Genomic DNA, 23031 nt, shown 5'->3' with positions numbered 1-23031 from the left:
GGGATACGCAACTTGAATTCAGGTATACCATAATCATTATATCATTTATTAAAAACCAACGTATTTTTATTCCGGACATGTGAAATTTGGAATCACAAACTACATCCTAAAATTAATTGCCGTTTCACGCCATTATCTCCAGAAAAAAATGAGGTAATATCCATTCATTGTATTCTCGTTCCAGCTTTAATATTCTAAAAGATTTCAAAATTCCCATCACTAACAACACGTTACCTTGAAACCCCGATCTCCAAGGTGGAGACGCTAACCATATTGTCATTTAAAAAATCAACAACAAAATCTACGTAAAGATATAAGCGATAAAAACTAAACAGTAAAATTGTCTATGACTTCATAGCATAGTGGATTAAGACGCCGGACTGTAATACATAAGGTTTGGGGTTCGATTCTTAGTAACAGTCAAGCTACGTCGTGGTAAGGCCACGAAACATGCATGTTCGTAAATCACTATTTTTAATGTATACATATATATATATTATGTGGTAATCCACATACAGTAATGTTTCGCTGTATCACAGCAAAGAATATATATATGTATATATATATGAGATGAGAATAATGGAAATAGTATTCCGACGACACAGAGAGATAAAAAAACAAGTGATGTGTTCATCAACGTTTCTTCTTTCTTATAAGATTTTTATTTTATTGTAAAAAAATATCTTACTCTGTTTCAGAATGGTATAACTTTTTTGATTTGCTAACAACTTTTCATTCTGAACAAAAAGTCATACTTTTTATTAAGATATAAATATATTTTTAAATATTTTATTGGAATTTTATATTCTTAATTTCATTTATCCAGAAAACGTCTTAAACTAAAGACGAAATGTTGATGAACAACTAACTTAGTTTGTTCCTTTTCCATCTCCCTCGCTCGCTTTCTCCTTCTCTCTCCCTCTCTCTCTCTCTCTTTCTCTCTCTCTGTCTCTCTCCCTCTCTCTCTCTCTATATATATATATTTAGTAGAAATGGTAATTAATAAAAACTGAATAAAGTGCTCAATACTGTTGTAGAGCAAATATGCGTTTTATTTTTTATTACCTTATCTTTCTGTTAAGTTACATTATTGTTTCAGCTACATGGCCGTTTTTTTTGCCGTCTGTAGCTTCTTCAGACTTTTAGAGAAATGTTCGTTATGATGGGATGAAAGAGTGAATGATGTCAGGGGAGGGGTGCGAGAAGAGCGGAAAAAAGAGGAAGGGAACAAGGGGGAAAGGTGGGAGGGGGTACTTGGTATGTCGGTAATGTTTTAGTTTTGAAGTTTAAGGACCTTAGGTGGTTGAGGAGGAGGGTCTGGGAAGTTCATTTCTGGTGTGGCTGAGGGCATAGGCTACTTGGAGGAGGGAGGGGAATACGTGGCGGTAGGAGGAGGGGGTTTCTTTAAAATTCGAGTCTTAATGTTAAAGTTTTTGGCGTCTCGTTGGTGAGATGATTTCTTGATAAGTATGTCTTGACCTGTTGGGTGTTCGCTTAGGTTCGGAGGCGGGGGGCTATGATTCGGTTTATTTATTTGGTTTTTATTTGTTGTAAATTGCTTGAAGAGGGTTAGCTAGCGGCCATATTTATTATAAAATCCAATAATAAACTATCCTTTAAAGTTCACCGCAAAACTACACACAAAAATGATTACATAAATTTCTATTCCCACCATAATAACAAATTAACAACAAGTATGATAATTGGTTTCCTCTTACGCGCATTCAGAATTTGCAGTCGAAGAATTCAAATACCTCACAAACACTTTGAAAACCTTGCAATACTCCACATAGTTCATATCGAATGCTAAGCAAAAAGCCACACAAATATATTCGAGGATAAATAATCAAATATTATATACACTAGACCTTTCTCTCATAAACAGACACCTTTTACCTACACACCTATCATACAATAATTTGCAACACACTAAACAAACTAGGAATTCCGATCATACAAACCACATCACAAACTATAAAACAAATATTTAAAACAATAAAACATCTAAAAAAAAAAAACAGTTTCCAATGCAGGCGTATACACTGTTCCTTGCCCAATTGCTATCATAGATACGTGGGTGAAACCCAGCGTAAGTTAGAAAAAAGGCTCAGTGAACATAAAAGAGATATAAAAAAATAGCGATTCTCTAAGTGCATTATTCTCTCGTTCATTGCAGCATAATCACACCTTTGACTTTAAATAAAGCAAAAATGATTAAATTTGTTTCAAATAATCCGCGTCGGGGACTTCTTGAATCAGCGCTTATCGCAAATTCAAGCACAATTAAATAACATGGAGGTTTCTATAATGTAGCGCCATTAATAAGTAAACTTCTATTAAAAGAACATAATTTAATTGTAGACACAGGTTAATCCTCTCACACCATAGAAACGCCTCTTATAATCTCATTCAATAAATTATTTAACAAAAACGCACTCATTTTACTTCATCAACACACATATATTTGAATTTTAACAGACATATTTTTCCAGAAAGAATATGAACTGCATTATACTTTTTAAAAGTACATTAACGATTATATATAGTATATATATATATATTAAAAATTCCCCACTTTTTTTGAATTTCCAACGTCTTTCTCCGATGCATAAATGATACAGATTCACATTTTTCACAAGAAAAATTTTTCAAATATTTGTATTCGTGTTTTTTGTTTTCTTAATTTCATTCATCCAGAGGAAGTTTCGAAAGAAAGACGAAAAGTTGATGAACACATAACTCGGTTTGTTTCTTGTTATTTCTCTCATTCTCTATCTATCTCTTTCTCTCTCTCCCACACTCTCTCTCTCTCTCTCTCTCTCTCTCTATATATATATATATATATATAGAGAGAGAGAGAGAGAGAGAGGGAGAGAGAAAGAGAAAGAGAAAGAGAGGGGAAGAGGAGGAAGAGGGAGGAAGGGGAAAGAGAATTAATATCAACCCGCAAAAGAAAAAGCAATTTCTGTACGAAATCTCAAGTCTAAGAATTCAATTCAAAGAAAAAATAAAACATTAAGTTCAATTGAGCTAAGTTTGTGTGCTTTTTTATACTTATATATATAATTATATTTCACTTTATTTTACTTATATATGTATGCAATTTCGAATGTGTATATATATGTTTTTTGTTTACGTGACGTTTTCAATTAGCTTTTTCGGAAATGTTCTTTTTTGGATGCAAATTATCTCCAGCAATCTCCATGGGTGTTTAATATTCACTATATTGCTGGAGTTCAATTGTTTTGTTTCTCGTGTCAAAACTGAAGTAAGACGTGTCACCAATGCAAATTGCTACAATTGATCATGCGTGGAAGACAAAAGGCGGGGGAAAATTCTGCGAAATGTTAATTAGTGGAAACATTACAACACATGTGACCTTCATCTTCGTGTCAGAATGAATCAAATAATATTTTGGAATATTAATTGAAGCGAATGAACACGTGTGTCGTCATAGGCATAAAACATGAAAAGCCATTTACGTTGTTTGAAACCAAAATATTTGAAAAGGGTCGAAGAAAGTGGAAAGACCGAGGGGAGAAAGCACTGGTCACACCTACGATGGATGAGTGCAGATAATATTTGGACCTTGCTGAGTGCTATTGCCACCCGAATTCCAGTGAGGACCAATGGTCGGTTTCAACATGAAATCAATGGCAAACGGATGTTGCGATAACGCAAATTCATTTGCAAAGGTTATCGAAAAGAGTGGAGAGGACTGGAAATCTGGGGAGACTTGTTTTCGCCCAGACTCCAGAGAACACCACAGGTTGTTCTCAAATAAAAAAAGCCCTTGATGATGGCTGCATGGTTACTCCTAGTGTGCAAATAATTATACTGATTTCGTTTCCTTGAAAAAAGAAATTATTCTCAGGCGATACTTACTCAATCTCGGCTCTAAACCAGGAGTTTCAAAGTTCAAGAATTTTCCTAAGGATGTTGTTGGTACCTACAATAGCAAAGGCTTGAAGCCAGCTTAACGCATCGAGGGATTCGTATTATTTAATGCAAATTGATACAACACTTAGTGTACCAACTATTACCACGATTACATGGGTTTAATCCTGTGAATACGTTATATCCCCAAGGATAATCGGGAATAAATGCTACACTTCTTCAATATTCTTGGCCCTGACCACTAAAAAATCTAAGATTTGCCAACTCTTTTAGACCTAGTCAATGACTATAAAATCCTAACGATTATGGTCCATTTGCTTGCTTTTCGTGGCAGTTTTATCTCACCATACCTCAACATTGCCATCTTCACTTGTTCTCACTTCATCAGATACCCCATTCAAACCATTTCCCAGCAAACTTCCTCCCAAACTTCCCACCAACCTCCCAGTATATCCAAGCTTCACGTGGTCGTATCTTCTGTGGTGCTCTTTCTAAGCCAATCCACTACATTACGCTTTAAGGTGCAACTGACTCAGAAAACATTCTACCAACCTGACATTCTGTAGCAGCATCAACTCCTTAAATCACTTTCTAGAACTGTCCTATATCTAGTAACTGCTTTTGCACGGCACATACAAAGGCTTCAGTACTTTTAGCCAGATATCCAGCTCTAATTCATTGCCATTATCTTTCATTCGCCACATCTGCTACATCCAAGAAGAACTTCCCGTGCATTTTCCAAGCCAATTCCTCTTCCCATACGTTTCATACACTCAACCTTGGTATAATCCAGTTAAACTTCATTGGCCAGAACCTTGAGCATCCATCCTCTTTCAGCGACGTCTACTCAGCTCTAACAAAATTTTTCACACCTGTCAATCGTCTCCTACCGTCTTTCCTCTTCTGATGGAACCTAACTACGCTGCATCTAATGTGGATATACCAAATATTGCCAACATTATTTTGGCTTGATGTCCATATAAATATTTGTCAAATCATTCCATTCCAAAATTCCCGCACTGTAACTCAAAACACTGACAGCCCATACATTCAGCGCGCCTTAATAAGTTTTGTTCCGCACAATTTTTGCTTTTCAATCACTCTTCTCAGAAACCCCTTCTGTTTTTTCATTTCTCTTTTTATGATACCTCCACCCTCCAACACTCCCACGATATAGTGTATAATACTTATACCCTGTATCTTATATTCCCTTTAAGATCTCTCCATTTGGTAACACTATTCCATTCAAATGAATGTTTACTCCCCTTTTCAACACTGGACACTAATTAATTCCAAATTTCATCCCGATGTGATCAGAGTATGTCGCGCCAAGCTCCACGTGTCTCCACTTCCTCCTCATCCTACCAAATACCTTAAAATTATCCATAAACAGAACGTGGTCAAGTCACCGGATTCAAATGTATCTTTAAGAGGATGCTCAATGGCACTATCACCATTACAAAATATGCCTCGTCTGATAGTAATCGCCTTAAGCATTTCACTATTCGCTGTAGTTTCTACAACTCTTTAATATGTCCAACAACCTTCATAATTGACAGTGTTCCACGGATCGACGACTGCGGGGCCCAGTTGTACGCCTTCCTGTAATAGATGCATGCTACACTCAAATTTCTCTTCTACCTCTTCAGCTCCTGCAAAGAGGAAGAAGGGGAATTTGCCTTATCTTTCATTTGTTGATTATTTGTACAGCTCAATCTGCGTCGGCAGCCTTTATGTTAATCAGGGAGAGCACCATTGCTCAAAAGATTGCAATGAACCATGTCTGCAAAGATTCAGGATAACAGATAACATTAGTGATGGACATGCTATCAGTCCATGATGGCTGGCAACTATTATTTTCGCAGACTTTTTCGAAATTAATGTCGCCTTTTCCCTTACAAGCCAATCAGGAACGTTGCCTGAACCAACCACCCGTTTCAGGGTACACCTTTTGGGGAATAAAGGCATTGAAACTGCTTGAACCAGAATCCACTCATTCCATCTGGATCAAGTGTATTCAACTTCGAATGCCATGCTTCACCAATCGTCAATGGTTATCACTACGTTTTTCATCAGCTGCAATCTTGAAAATCTTACTCTGACATCTCCCAACCAGGTAGCCTTTAAATTGTGTCACCTTTCACAAACCAATTCCCACTCCATGACTCCTTAATCCTCGTCTGCATTTAGCGTATTGTTACTTCCAACCTCCTTGCTATCGCTTAATTCCTTATACTGTTGAGACTGGTTGTTCCTGAAAAGATTGCTCTGCCAAAAAGCAACACCGTTCCTAACAATATCCTTAGTTGTTACACCACCCGAAACATCAATTCGACGACCTTCCACACAACTTGGGATATGTCTTAGCTCACTGCACAATATTTTGCACAGTTTAAAACTCGTTCCCAATAAAGTGTAGCTTGTTCAACACTTGAAGCCTGAAGATTTTCAAACAAGGGTTCAATATGCAGTTCAAATACAAGAACTTGTCAAATAAGTCCCCAGCTTTCTGCAAAAGTTGATTATGTAAGATGAAGCCCATTTTCATTTCAATCGATTCATTAACAAACAAAATTACAGATTTTGGGGCTCTGAAAATCCAAAGGCAATTCATCAAAAGCATTTGCATTTCATACTGGAGAGAGATACCGAACTATGATTACAGGTTCCCTGCACCCACAAATGCAAAAATAGGCTCGGATTATGGTTCCTACAAGATGGGACAACGGCACATAGGCGAGAGAAACCATGGTTTTTCTCAAGCAATGCTTTGGCTACAACATTATCTTACTATGGCAATGTCAAAAGTTCTGCCACTTTCCCCAGATCATCCGTACCTGACTTGTTCTTGTGGGGATATCTTAAGGAACGAATCTATGTTAACAAACCCCCAGTCGTGCAACAATTAAAGGAAACATCAAAAATGAAAAAAGGGAGTTAAATCGCAATCCAGAATCTGCAACATGTCCTGAATAATGTTTTAGAAAGAGCTCAAATATGCGAACTGAAAATAGGAAAAATTTAAAAGACATTATTTTTCATAAATAAAGATTGTTTGAATTTTGGATTTTCTGAAATTTCCGAATGTCTTCGTCAAATTGTGTATAAATTACAGAAAGATATCATAAAAATACGGAATCTATTTAAGTTTTTAACTCTTTAGTGACTTTTAGAAGCGTCGTATAGGCGAATAGGTTCAGCTTTTGATGATTGAAGAGGAAGCGAAAATATTATATATATATATATATATATATATATGTATATATATATTATGCGACCATCGTAAGCATAGTTCTTTTACCACTCAATATTCGACAGAAAATCAATATCAATATTGAATGCAGATGAGTCAATGAGGTATTATTACTAAAGTATCGAAACCTCTCAAACAGATCTATATTCATATGCAGGGATAAAAAAACATAATGGCGTTTTGAAATAAATAAACACTTCTTTTGTTATTCTCGTGTGCCAAAATGAAAAGAGTGTCTGCCCTTTTTATTTCTTTTCAAACAATTCAATACAATGTTTCAGCTATCGTCACGAAACTTTATGAAAAAACTAGCATGTCGCCCGGCGTTGCCCGGCCGTAAGATACGCTTAATATAATAGTATAAGTCATACACATTACGCGTGTATTATTATAGAGACAATTTTCTATCGATTATTATATTGAACCTAATATATAGTAATGAGGTGAGATTTTTTTAATACATATGACGTGGGTGTCATCAGCTAGAATCAAAAACAAAAGACAACTCTCCACCATTATTTCTTAGCATATGAGCCACACACATACGCATATATATATATATATATATATATATATATATATATATATATATATATATATATATATATATATATATATATGTTTTTTTATTTATTTATTCCCGTTTTATCTGTTTGGTTACATATGTTTCGGATGTTGGACCGTGTTTACGATCTAACAGCCTCGTCAGACCTTACAGAAATGGTTGGTTAGTATATATATATATATATATATATATATATATATATATATATAAATTCACCTGCCATCACGTTTTTTTAAAGATGGAATCGTCTGATAATCACAGATAAGATGCAGGCAAGCAAGAAAGCAAGCCAAGTTCAGAGAGTTTTATTATAGAGATATTTACTATGTGTAATAATGTCTGACATTATAACAATCCTTATTTAAAAAGTTCAATGTGATTACAGAGCAATATAGAGAATAAATGACACAAAGTTATGTTCTAACATTCATAATGTTGGCCATCTTATAATTTATTACTTTAATTCAGTTGGCTTATACAATTTTTACAGTATTTGTTTCGCAGCGCAAGTGTAATTTTTTTTTTTTTTACACAGTGATCACCACTTATCAAGGCCCGGAAGCCACTCAGGGATAAGGGTTAAATGTGTAATGTTTAAAGTTAAATTCTGTAGATTAAAATATGCATAAAATATATTCAAGTTAAGAATTTATTGTTGTAAACAAGGATTATATGGATAAAAATTATATTCTTTCCTTAATCCATGGATTTTCAAAAATAGGTCCTATCATCAGAGGAAATGAAATGCAATTAGCAAATATGTTCAGTAATAAATAAAACATATATTCTTCTTTTCAGCACATATATTGAAAATGTTATTTATAAGTTATTTAAATGGTGCTTAAAAGTCATAAAAAAGGATATAATACAACCTGGGTAGTCCAATATCAGAATGAATTCAATAGTTTCTGGGATATTACAGCCAGGTCGGACGAGTAGTGATCGAAGGGGAAAATCAGAAGTGGTCGAGTAATCCGATACATTTGAAGTATGTTCCAAGTTTGAGGTAATTTTATTGAAGTATGTTCCAAATTTGAGGTAATTTTATTGGAGTATGTTCCAAATTTGAGGCAATTTTATTGAAATATGTTCCAAGTTTGAGGTAATTTTACTGAAGTATGTTCCAAATTTGATATAATTTTATTGAAGTATGTTCCAAATTTGAGGTAATTTTATTGAAGTATGTTCCAAATTTGAGGTAATTTTATTGAAGTATGTTCCAAATTTGAGATAATTTTATTGAAGTATGTTCCAAATTTGAGGTAATTTTATTGAAGTATGTTCCAAATTTGAGGTAATTTTATTGGAGTATGTTCCAAATTTGAGGTAATTTTATTGAAGTATGTTCCAAATTTGAGATAATTTTATTCAAGTATGTTCAAAATTCGAGATAATTTTATTGAAGTACGTTCCAAATTTGAGGTAATTTTATTGAAGTATGTTCCAAATTTGAGGTAATTTTATTGAAGTATGTTCCAAATTTGAGGTAATTTTATTGAAGTATGTTCCAAATTTGAGGTAATTTTATTGAAGTATGTTCCAAATTTTAGATAATTTTATTCAAGTATGTTCAAAATTTGAGATAATTTTATTGAAGTACGTTCCAAATTTGAGGTAATTTCATTGAAGTATGTTCCAAATTTGAGGTAATTTTATTGAAGTATGTTCCAAATTTGAGGTAATTTTATTGGAGTATGTTCCAAATTTGAGGTAATTTTATTGAAGTATGTTCCAAATTTAAGGTAATTTTATTGAAGTACGTTCCAAATTTGAGGTAATTTTATTGAAGTACGTTCCAAATTTGAGGTAATTTTATTGAAGTATGTTCCAAATGTGAGGTAATTTTATTGAAGTATGTTCCAAATTTGAGGTAATTTTATTGAAGTATGTTCCAAATTTGAGGTAATTTTATTGAAGTATGTTCCAAATTTGAGGTAATTTTATTGAAGTATGTTCCAAATTTTAGATAATTTTATTCAAGTATGTTCAAAATTTGAGATAATTTTATTGAAGTACGTTCCAAATTTGAGGTAATTTTATTGAAGTATGTTCCAAATTTGAGGTAATTTTATTGAAGTATGTTCCAAATTTGAGGTAATTTCATTCAAGTATGTTCCAAATTTGAGGTAATTTTATTGAAGTATGTTCCAAATTTGTGGTAATTTTATTGAAGTACGTTCCAAATTTTAGGTAATTTTATTGAAGTACGTTCCAAATTTGAGGTAATTTTATTGAAGTATGTTCCAAATTTGAGGTAATTTTATTGAAGTATGTTCCAAATTTGAGGTAATTTTATTGGAGTATGTTCCAAATTTGAGGTAATTTTATTGAAGTATGTTCCAAATTTGAGGTAATTTTTTTTTATATATTGAGCTTTACCTTTTTTGGCTAGGATCGTCCTGAAAATATTATCTCACTTTAATATTTAATAAAACAATTCACTTGATTTCTTATTTGTGATTTAACTCATTTATTTAGTGTCCCATGAAGTCTACTTTAGGTAACACGTAAGTAGATTCTCCAAAAGTATAACTGTCACGAGAACCTTCTCAAAAGATAAAATAATGCCATTAAATAACTAGCAATTAACACACAAGCACATTATTTCCTGTCACCAGAAAGTATAAAACTAGATCCAAAAACGTTACAAAGTTTTGTAAAGACAAAAGTGAAAACGACTCTCCACCGACCACCAACTTCCTCATGATATGCAAGTTGTTTAATTTTGATGTCAAATGTCGTATTTTCAAATAAGGTTTCGTTATAATCCTTTAATTTATATTTTTAAAGCGCGTTTTTCGTTCTCTCTAATAATTTAAATTACAATCGTTTTCAAACAATTACATCTTCTATACAGAACGTTGAATAAAAGAAGGAAAAATAACAAATTCGCATTATTTTGTTTATTTCAATTCAAGCTAGGCCGAAAAGTTGCTGAAACAGCTCGCGATATCAACGAAGCGTTTGGCCCAGGAACCACTACTGAGCGCATAGCACAATGGTGGTTTAAGATATTTCCTGGCAGCGAGGAGAGGCTTGAAAATGATGAGCGTAATGGTCGGCCAGCGGATGTTGACAACGATCAATTTACAACCTTAGTCGAAGTATATCTACGCACAACTCTTCGATAACTTGCTTTTGAATTAGACGTAACGTATACGACGATTTCTAACCACTTTCAAGAGATTGGAAAGACAAAATAATAAATCTGTGCCTGACGAATTCAACGCTGTTTAGAAGTGTCATGTTATTGTATGCAATAAGAACGACCCGTTTCCCGACTGAGTTGTGACTTGCGATGAAAACTGGGTTCTTTACGGAAACCGGTGACGCCCATTTGAGTAGTTAGGCGCCGACGAAGCTCCAGGACACTTCCCAAAGCCAGATTTACACTAGAAGAAGGTCGTGATGACTGCTGGGTTGTCTGCAATCGCTAATTCATTACAGTTTTTGAATGCAGGCGAAAAAATTACGGCGGAAAAGTACTTTCAACAAATGGATAGAAATGCATCAAAAACTTCGACAACATCCAGCATAAGTCAATAGAAAGGGCCTATTCTCCCCACGACACTGCCCAATCGAACGTTGCTAAGCCGACCCTGCAGAGGTTGAACGAATTGGGCTACGAAATTCGGCTTTATCCCCCATACTCTCCAGACCTATAACCTACCAACTACCACTTTATCTAAACATTTAGACAATTTTCTGCGTGAAAAATGCTTCAGAAACATAAACAATGATAAAAACTTCATTGTCACCAGAACGCAATATTTTTACATTACTGGTATGAATACAATTGACAATCGTTGATACTAATTTTAGACAATTCTTCTTGAAGCTTCACCCACAAATCCTCAGTGTTAGTGGGATTTCTTTCCATAACTTTCACCTCTAAGGTCTTCCAAAGATTTTCTATTGGATTTCCGTCAGGACTTTGCGGTGGGCAATCCATAATTCCGAATTCTTGCTCGCTAAGGTTACTGATTACCACCTTTGCCTTGTGACATGTGGGCATTATCTTGCATAAAGGTAGCCCTATAGAAACCTGAATTCTGTATGATTAGCACAGAATAATCTTGAACAATGTTTTTATAGATCGATGCGTTTACACGAGTTTGTAACTGGACAAGAGGCGTTGTACCATGGCTAGAAAACATTCCAAATACCATGACGCTTCCGCCCCCAACCTTGACAGTTTTCTTAGTAGACTTTGCACTTAATCCTTCACTAATACATCTCTTTAAAATGTTTTTTTTTCCATCATTTCCAAATAAATGAAACTTGCTTTAATCACTGAAAAATACTTTTGCTCAATTTTCATATGTCCACATCACATCCCTGTTTGATAAATCTAATCTCTTCTTATTCTTCCAACTAACAAGTGGTTTATTCCCTGGGGTTCGATTAAACAGCCCTATTTCTTGCAGTCGTCTAGAAAAAGTCTATCTTGACACATTTGCACATGAGGTATTATTCATGACCCTTTTAACTTCTGTGCAAGACTTAAATCGGTCCTTTAATGACATACGCTGCATTATTCGACCTTTCCTTGCCGAAGATTTACGGGGTCTGCCGGTTTTAAAAATACTATTTTGCCAGTATCATTGTAGGATGTAACAATCCTGCCTACAACACTTGGAACGTTTCACTTTCTCTGAAATCTCTCTAATGGTGTGCTTTTCCTTGTGTAGCTTCACAATACCTTGTCTCACAGATTGATCAAGTTTTTGGCGTTTCGCCGTGGTGCCAGCTGATGCAACGTTTACAAATGATTAAGTATAACTTATTCTTTAGAGGAAATCAAAACATTTGAATATAGCATCTTGTTTACATTTTTCTCAATTTTCTACCTTACTTTTGGACGTTCCTAAAAATAAATAAATGATTGTTATTATTCTTTTTCTATAGTTTGTAAATAATTCAAATTTTAGTATGTTATTATGGATGATAACGACTACCAGTTGTCAAAATTATAACTTTTCAGAGTTGTTAATTCTAAGAAATATAAGATTTTTAAATGTTGTCCCTTAGTTTTGGACGGTAATGTATATATATCAGCGTTCAAAACTAAGGGACAACATTATAAGGGAAAAATATATACATGAGGGACAAAATTATAAGGGAATATATATATATATATATATATATATATATATATATATATATATATATATATATATATATATATATACACGGTATAATCGCGTTGACACACCGGTTCTCGTCAGATCACAGAAGTTAAGCAACGTTGAACCTGGTTAATATTAGATGGATGACCATATGGGAATTATAGACGCTCTCCGCTTATCTCGGCATTTGTTTCCAGTCGTCCTGTACTTCACTTGCCACTGGTATTTAACAATGTCGTCTCAGGAGAGGTGTGGTTGTGGATTGCGCAACTCCTGCCACAAGAATTTTACCTGCAAGCAACCCTTCGTGGGTATCCATTGTCTGTCCAAGACTGAAGGAGCCTGCTCTCTCTCTCTCTCTCTCTCTCTCTATATATATATATATATATATATATATATATATATATATATATATACTACTTCATTTACTCACATAAAATTAATATACGAAAATATTTACTTCAAAAGTGCTCAATACGTAGGTAGAGCTAGTTAGTAATTTATAAAATATATATGTCGATTAATACACTGAATATTCGGCGTTTCATCCACTATAGGATTCGTCAGGCTTATTCGCATAAGCCTGACGAATCCTATAGTGGATGAAACGCCGAATATTCAGTGTAGCTTAATCGCCATATATATTTTATAAATTACTATGTATATATATATATATATATATGTGTGTGTGTGTGTGTGTGTGTGTGTGTGTATACTTTTGTTATGTATTGTCTTATTAAGATATATATTTGTTGTTGTTCATATTGTGGTATACAGATATATCGTGTATATCTAGAGAGAGGGACATTTTAATACAGACATGTAATTCAATTAGAGGAGGGGATTAGATATATGGACCGAGAGATAGATAGAGATTGACATTTATACCGTTTGACATGTGTTGGTGTTTCTATAACATTGACACATATATTTCTTTACCTATTTTTGAGATGAGGATTTCAGTCTTTTATCATAATGAAGGAACATTCATTATTTATAATAGCTGAGGGTGAGACGCATTCTTAAGATGATAGAGACACATTCTTAGATGAGTTTATATACACAGTCTTATAAATACAGATTAGTAGGATACAAGTCTATAATACAAATTCACAATACTTTTCTGTTGAATAACATAACACAAAGACGCAAATACAAAATTATGAAGTTGTTCGTTTATTCAATTGGACCGGTCAATGGCTTGGCATAAAGGAATTCACAGTCTCTACATGATTTCTTTCTTCTCCCCTTCGCTTCCAAAGTTCGATGTCAGATCTGACTCACTGACTTTTCTCTTCTCCCCTGACTGACGTACTGACTGACTGACTTACTGACTTAAAGCTATCTATATTGAGAACTCATGACGTCATTGCGTGATAAAACACGTGCATCTCCCCCGTCTCTAAGCATGCATTGTTCCTCACGTTTCTACAAAGCCTATTTCTCTAACCTTCTTGATTTACCCACTTTACAAATAATTAAAATTTTCCATTGTTCGTTTTTTAATTCCTTATTTTAATTTCACAAAATTGCATTATTACATTCCTTTTTCAATAAACAGAAAAAATGGTTTATTCTACATTCCATTTTGAATACCATTCTGCATTATTTATTTTAACTTATGATCGGAATTCTGAATTCCAACCCTAGATTCGCAGGTTCGAATCCTCGGCTATCCTATCTCATATTTACTCACTTACAAGAAGAGGCGACTTGTTCTTGTAACACTTTTTCTTTTTTCTATAGCGTCGAATGGTCCAGGGTCGCCTGACGAAGTCTCACTGACTGAAACAGATGGCTGTTTTTACAGACCAAATGTAATTGCTTACCTTCGAATAAATAATATATATATATATATATATATATATACATTATAATATTGCCAATTGTTTTCACGTTAGAAAATGATTTGTTCTTCTTAATGCTGTTGACATTGATAAACAGTCAAAAAGGAATAATATTGATTTCTATTCTACACTGTGGAAGACGCAACAAAAAAGTACAAAACATATACGACCATTTTCATGTACACTATGGCCTGGGAAATCTATTTCTGGTACAGTTCTTTCGGAAAACTTTCACTTTCGAGAATTTTGTCGAAAATCTGGGTGATATGAGTGATGTACATGTCGATAGATTATATGAAAATATTTCAGGACTGGAGAAAAGTTCTAAAAGAAAAATGGAAACCTGGCATGTTGGCAGAATACTGCTGGAATATAAAAAGACCGGATAACACTCAAAACAAGAGGACTAAGAGGACATTTTTTTTTAAATAATGAATAACAAGAAATATTTTATCAAGAATTATTTTTTACGGTAAAAAGACAGAGACATTTACATAAATAAAGAAAAACACATTAAAGTTATGATTTTTTTAGATAAGGGCTGATTGTTTATATTATTTGTATTGATCGAACTATTGTTCTCATCTTGAGTTTAATTAGTGCAACGTTTAAGTTGCATTGTCCTTCGACCTTCATCAGGCGTGTCGGTTGTTTCTTTGGAAAAGAAAGGAGAAAAGTTACTGGCTCCGTAGATATTTTCGTATTTCTTTGAGTTAGTCACAATTTTACGGTCATTGTCTTGAGACAACCAATGTTTTATTTTCACAAATTCGAAACAATGACCATAAAACAGAGACTAACATACAGAAATACGCAAATATCTACAGAGCCAGTAACTTTTCTCCTTTCTTTTCCAAACAACAACAGACACACTTGAGGAAGGTCGAAGTATAATCCGGCTAAGACGTTGTACAGGTAACACGCAAGATGAAAGCAATAATCCGACCAATACAAGAAATATAAAAATACACGTTCGTTTGTTTATTTACATTTGGTCGGTTATTTTTACGTTACAAGAAAATGACTTGTTCTTCTTAATGCTATTGACATTGATAAATATTGTTTCAAAAAGAATACTGTTGATTTAAATATTACTCTGAGCAACACTCAACAAAGAACAGAACACCTGCGGCCATTTTCATATACACAATAACATGGGAAATCCATTTCTGCCCTCCTTCTTTTTTTTGTTTGTTTTTGTTTGTTTGTTTGTTTTTTTTTTTTTTTGTTTTTGTTTTTGTCGAATTAGGTGCAGGTTTTACCAAATTGTCACTTTCGAGAATTTTGCCGCAAATTTTATTGATGTGGCTGCTGAACATGGTGAGAGATTCTATCAGTATATTTAAATGGTAAAGAAACATTTTAAAGGAAAATGAAACCCTGACCTGTTGGCAAGCTGCTACTGGAATACGAAAAGGAAAAATAACATTCATCAGAAGAGTGTTAAAAGTACAAATGTTGTTTAAATTGACAATTTCCTGTTTTTCATTCATAACCAGTAATAACAAAATATGATTTATAGTACATAAAAAACGGTGCCTAACCTAGAGAAATAAAGGTCAGAGTTAGTATCAGGATATTTTTCTCGTTAGTTTTTAAACCTGAAATTTATTGCACGGCATAATTTGAATTTATTTACAGGTTTATGGGGAAGGCACCGGAGGATTTCAACAGACACATGTTGTTGTTTTTTTATTAGATGAGTGAATAAAAATATAATTTTACTTACCTTTCGACGCTCACAGAAGTCAAGTTTAGGATGGAGGCCACCGCTGAGAGCATGTCTATGAAAGAAGCGAATTTGCAGACTGACGACCCGCCTTCCGTGTGTGCCATGAAATAACGGAACGTCTCATAAGGGGCGCATACAAGCAGAAACATCATATCGGCCACGGCCAGACTGACCATGAATGAGGAGGTCACGCTACGGGTCTTTCGATCGCCGCAGACGGCGAAAATAACCAGAGAGTTGCCCAATATGCCCAAAAAGAAGGCGAGACCATAGACGGTGACCGTCAGGAAAAAGTGCGGTTCTTGTATCCAGGGTAATCGCAGCCTTTCGACGTCCTCATAATAAAATACAGAAAAAGGATAATCATCGTCAATGGAAAAAGTTTGGTTTTCGTTTCCGGTTAAATTCATTGTTTTTTTTGGGGGGGGATCAACTTTTATAATCGATTGAATCCTTTTTTTTTTTTTTTGAGTATTTTCCTTTATATCGTTTCTTCTGTTTTTTACAAATAATAGTTCTTTTGATATTAAAATTCTCGTCAGAAAACCTACTTTTTCATTTATATTGTTTTTATAAATATGAAATTTAATACTTGCATATTAATAAAATATTAATCGCTGTTCTTTTTTATAAATCAAATGACATAAACTACTGTCCGTATGCACTTTATATAATTTTTATATCTTTGTCAGGTATTTTTCTTCCGCCTTCTTTGAACTATTTATATAAATATTACTTTGATTTTATATTATCATTTATACTATAAGTTTTATAGGTTTATTATTGTAAACTATAGTATATAAATATTTATAGGATATTAATTATTGCTACTTTCTATGCATAAACAGGTATCGCATCTGGTCCGCAGTAGCCTTTATTTCGATGTCTTGATCCGTATTTTGATTCTGTCATCTTCAATAAATTCATATAAATATTAACATTATTTTTATACTATCAGTTAAAGCCTTTCTCTTTTTTTTAAATGTTAGTACATTAATATTTATACAATATGAATTATTGTTACTTTCTATGCATAGACTGATATCAAATCCATCTCGATACTGTGATCGATATCAGGTAAAACTGAGTGAAATATGTTATCAAATGACATTCATAAGACAAAACTCGTGCGTGAACATAAATTATCGATGCCAATAAATGATATATATTACTCTTGGTTTATTGGTTAATGCGCAGTGCCATTCTATTTTTTTTTTAAAGTTTTAACTTAAGATTCCTTGAAAAATAATGTTTAATATTTTTAAGCGTGTGCGTGTATGTGTGCATGTGTGTGTGCACGTGTGTGTGTGTGTGTGTGTGTGCGTAGAGCGATAGATATGTTTAACAATAAAATAAAATGTTCGATCACAAATGTTAGAGCTCTCTCTCTCTCTCTCTCTCTGTCCGTCTGCCTCTCTCTCTCTATTTCTCTTTCTCTCTGTCTCTGTCTGGCTCTGTCTCTCTGTCTGTCTGTCTGTATGTCTCTCTCTCTCTCTCTCTCTCTCTCTCTTTATATATATATATATATATATATATATATATATATAAATTTTAATAGAATTTTAATTTGGCAAATGCTATGCAGCGTAAAAAATATATATATAAATAAACACGGATTAATTTATTTAACTTTTCATGTTATTTCATTTACAGATAACGACTATTTTGTTTTTTGTCTTTAATAGCATTCACAAATGTACGTAAGTCTGAATAAAGATGGGTCCGCACTTAGTGCCCAATTTAATTATCTGTTCACTTTTAATAGTTAAGCTAATTGCTTAATTTGCACCACTTTTGTACTGATAAATATCGCTTCTAGAATGTTGCTATTGCTTTTCTCTGCAGATGCACCCGCACTCGAAACGAAGAAGTTGAGAGTTGTCTTCCCTTTCTTTCGTTCTTGTCCGTTTATTTTGTTTGAATAAATTGTTCGAGTTTGCGGAAACAAGTCACTTCCGTCTTCATTTCTGTCTCACTCATGGCTTCCAAATTAATCCTGGTAATTGAACTGCAAAATAGAAAACGAGTAACAATTATTAGATCAGTTGCGATTATGCAAAACGATGAGAACAAATGACAAGCGATTAAACGAATCATAAACGTTTTTTGACAGATGAATACATTAATAGAAACAAGAAGAAACTTGTGCTTGAACTGGCAGGACCGGATGTGACCTACGCGGAAATGTAATATGAGTCGAATTCAAATAATTGACGCAAATATAATTGCTGCTTGCTCAAATGTTTCCGAAGAAGTATGAATCATGTAAAATTACTTTAATTAAATCAATTTATCAATATCCTCACGAAGATCTGATTTGAAAGAAAATCGAGTTGGGTTATATTAAATAACTGCACTTAGTCATGGCGGCAAATTGTGACGTCATGTCACCTACACTAATATCAAACCAAGTAAAATCGGGCCTGCTATTTTTGAGCTGTAACCAACAATACCAGTTTTTTTTGGGTTTTTTTTTTTGCAAATACGAAAAGAAATTGAACTGTTTTCTTGTTAATTGTAAATTTGCTATATATTTCAAATCTATTGATTAAAAACAACGATTTTCTTTTTCTTTTTTAATTACTATTAAAAAAGAAAGCATGAAAAATAAATATTTTATGATTTTTTATTTGTTACGATGAAAATCGCAAGTCGCTGTCACGTATTTATAACACGACACAATATGTTCTCTCTTTATTTGTCTTTTCTGTCAAATAGCAGTTTTTTTTTTGTTTTTAGGTTCAGTCGGGTATTGTCTTAATTCTTTCTATAGTCCTCCAAGTCGTTTTCGATAGGCTAATAGCAGGAGTCTCGCGTGCTTATCCAACGTATCTTGAAAATCGTCACGCGTCGTTTCCTTTTTCTTCTCTTCCTTTTCCATCGATCTTGATGCATATATATATGCATTTTATTCCGTAGTGTCATGCTCACGCCCACGGCTTAAATTTTGACGTAACAGTAATTCGGCCAATGAGTCGTTATATATATATTTTTTAAATTTTCTTCCTTTGAAGATTCTAATGCTGGGTATGGGGCAGCCAAACCAGCTGCTAACATTTCCCTGTTTTTTATTGAAACCAACCGAGAGCTCTTTTTAGTAATTGTCTGGATCTCTTTTGCACTTGGTTCACCAGGAATATAAGTTAGGTAAGACTTCAGGTTCTTCTTCATAAGCCCTGTCGCATCTATGATAACTTGTATGATTTGATGCGCATGTGTCTTGGCTTGGTCATTTAAATGACGACACCAGCGACTACGTTACATTTTTAGAGATTCCTTAATATATTTATGCGGCATATGTCTTTAAGGTTACGATTAATAAGTTTCAGAGATAAATACTTTATACAATTGTAAAAAGTAAAATGGTGTCCACTGACATGGCAAAAGTATTTTGACTCCATTTTTATGGTCATATGTGGATAATTCTAACCGACGTTTTCACTTGAGATTTTATTTCATAACGTTTTGGTCAATGTAACCTCAACCCGTCTTTATGTGAGTCAAACTCGGAAATATTTATATCGTCCAATTAAAACATTGGGTTTTTTCTTAGTTTATGTTATCCTCACATTGGGAGTTGATGTGTAGTGGTAGTATTTTTGAGATATAGGACGACTACTATAAATACATTGGATAAATCAACATCTTACATTTATACTCCATTTATAAACGAATTACATCTTAGTCCAAAACAAAATGCGATCTGAAATATCAGAAGTGCAATTTGGATTTGCCGCAGAAAAGGGAATATTAAATGCCATATTCACAATGGCAATGCTAACAAAAAGATGTGTAGCGATGCAGAATAACCTTTGCCTGTGTTTTATCGATTTCTTAAAAGTCTTTGATAAACTAAGACATGAAGACCTATTCAAAATGCTACATAAACTAGACATTGATGGAAAAAACTTTAGAATTCTGAGCAACCTCTACTGGAGACAAAAGGCGACAGTTAGGATAGATGGAAAACACAGTATGGAAGCATTAATAAGAAGTGGAATCCATCAAGTATTTGTTTTGTCACCAAATTAATTCAATTTATATAGCGAAAACATACTGAGAGAAATTGAGGACATCAAAGGTATAAGTTTGGATGGACACAAAATTAACCATCTTAGGTATACAGACAACATGGTGTCAATAGAACAATCCCTATCAAAAACGATAAGCAGGACAGTACCAAGAACACCCAATACCCCAACATGCAAGCTACAATGTCGCGATGTACGAATTAAACAAGTTGCTAAATTAAAATATCAGAGATATTGGATTACATCTGATGCAAGGTGCACTACTGAAATGCAAAGTCGCATTGCTACAGTCACTTTCAAGAGATTGTCATCAATCATGACCAACAGAAACATTAAAATAGACACAAAATTCAGAATACTCCGAACGTACGTATCGCATTGTCTATTATACGGTTGTGAGTGCTGGGTAATTACTAACACCACGACAAGATGCAACTGAAAATTTGTTCCTGCGGAGAAATATGAAGATATCCTGGTCAGAAAAAAACAGGTTGTATTAGAAATGGAAAACACACAAAGTTCTCTAATAAGAACAGTACGAAAAAGACCAATGGGATTCGTATGGTATGTCTACAGAAAAAAGCAGAATAGAACAGAATAGCTTGACGGAAAAGATCTAGAATAGGAGAAGAAGAAAGGACGGAAGTCTAGCATAAACTTGTTAGCATTAAACTTGAACAAAAAAAACATAGTGTAGCAATATAGAAGGCAGCCCAGCGAAACAGTGTTTCACGGGTAGGATGTTCTAGGAAAGAAGCTCTACCCACGTTTAGGTTTAGTCACAATAAAATGTTCATAGTGGTTGGAGCTAGACGAATGTTTTTTTTGTTTTTTTTTGTAAAAGTTTTGCAAGGGGAGACCATAAATTTCAGCTCAGATGAGCACTTGCCATGAAAATAAAGATAGAGCACATAGGGCCTCGCAATATCTCTCCCGTGGTAAAGAGGTAGGAGGGAAGAGAAAATGACATTCCTTACTAGGTTTTTAAGCCAGTTTTGAACACTGTCAAGGGAGAAACCAGAATACGCATTGCAGGAAAACTTTTGTAACCGTATATCTTGAGTTCAATCTTTATTAATGGTATTTAAAATCGGTGCAAACTCTTATGTTTGAAGAATTCATTCCAACTTTTATAAGACAGACATTTATATAGGTTTTATAGCTTGTTATTCGCTTATTGCTATAATGTATCATGCCGAAACGTTTTGTCGGGTAATTCTCCTTTAAACAGATTTTTTTTTATATATAATTATCCACTGACACGTGTTTTTTCGTCAAGTAAACATCAGAGTGGCTGAATCTAGACGGTGAAACACATATCAGTGGACAATTATATATATATATATATATATGGTTTTTATCTGTTTAGTTACATATGTTTCGGATGTTGGATCATGTTTACGATCAAGCAGCCTCGTCAGACCTTACAGAAATGATTGTTATTATTTGGAAGAAGGGTTTTAGAGGAAATACGAAAAAAAAGATGGGTGTAAGAGATAATAAGGGGGAGGGAGACGGGTATCGACAATAATTAAGTTTTGAAGGTTAAAATACATTAGATTGAGTTGACAGTAAGTTGTTTTAGGTAGTTAAGAGTTAATACATATGTCAACACACGCGCATATACGCATACATACACACACGTACATATGTACATATCTACAAACATGCATGCATCTAAATGCAGACATACACACATACACACATACACACATACTCATATACATAAATACGTATCCATATATATACACATATATGCATATATATATACATATACACACACATATATACATATACGTGTTCTCGCTACAAATATAGATATTAAAAGACCGCTTTTCCTATTTAAAAATATTCAAACGAGACATCTAAATATACTCACTCATAGATATGCGAACGGCTACATAAAGTTTAACTAATGTGCATATTCCTTTGAAAAACGAGTGTTAATTAATGACTTATATATTTTTTGTTGTTTCCTCTAAGATGATTGGTTTTATTGCACTCTTACACTAAATTGTATTCATGTGTAGTTACTACATTCTGCATATAATTTAAGATGAAAATTTCCTAGCATACGGAAATACTTATTTATATATAACTGATCATGTCGTTGTGTGTGTTTGTGAAAGTCTCTGCCAAATTCTCTCAATATTTATTCTACAGAGTTGATATTTGATATATAATGCGAGAGAGTTGTATGCTCAGTCCGTCAAATCCAAAGTAGCTGAGCAGCGGCTAGGGTCCCATCAGTTTTGGCAAATAGCAAACAGAATCCTGAACATAAGTGCGTGCTCTATCTCAACTATCATTAATGGACCTGAGTTAATCTCGTCAGCATCAGACAAAACCAAAGTCTTTGCCAAGATCTTCGCAGCTGATTCTACCCTTTATGACCAAGGCCGACAACCCTCAGCATTTCCTCGTGTATCTGAAAACACGCTATGCGACATACAAATATCTGTTCGTGAGATTGCCAAACTAATCGAAAACCTTGAATCCAGTAAAACAACTGGCCCTGACGGCATTCCATTTATAGTGCTCAAAAAGCTTCAATCATACTTACAAAGGTATTTAAGC

At 33.8% G+C, this 23031-nt stretch overlaps 1 protein-coding gene across 1 annotated transcript in view; it reads right to left on the bottom strand.

Moving 5' to 3' along the window:
• The window catches only part of LOC145261254 (cholecystokinin receptor type A-like), a 355511-nt gene extending 337681 nt beyond the window's left edge, over positions 1 to 17830 (bottom strand). The window contains exon 1 of the mRNA XM_080119651.1: positions 16421 to 17830. Coding sequence (XP_079975777.1) covers positions 16421 to 16833 — 413 coding nt within the window. The 5' untranslated portion in view covers positions 16834 to 17830. The remainder of the gene's footprint in view (positions 1 to 16420) is intronic.
• Between the last annotated feature and the right edge of the window lie 5201 nt (positions 17831 to 23031).

This window comes from Euprymna scolopes, chromosome 37, assembly GCF_053919585.1.
Source record: "Euprymna scolopes isolate OS-2025 chromosome 37, ASM5391958v1, whole genome shotgun sequence".
NCBI classification, from domain to species: Eukaryota; Metazoa; Mollusca; class Cephalopoda; order Sepiida; family Sepiolidae; genus Euprymna; species Euprymna scolopes.
This window is presented reverse-complemented; position numbering and strand designations above follow the sequence as displayed.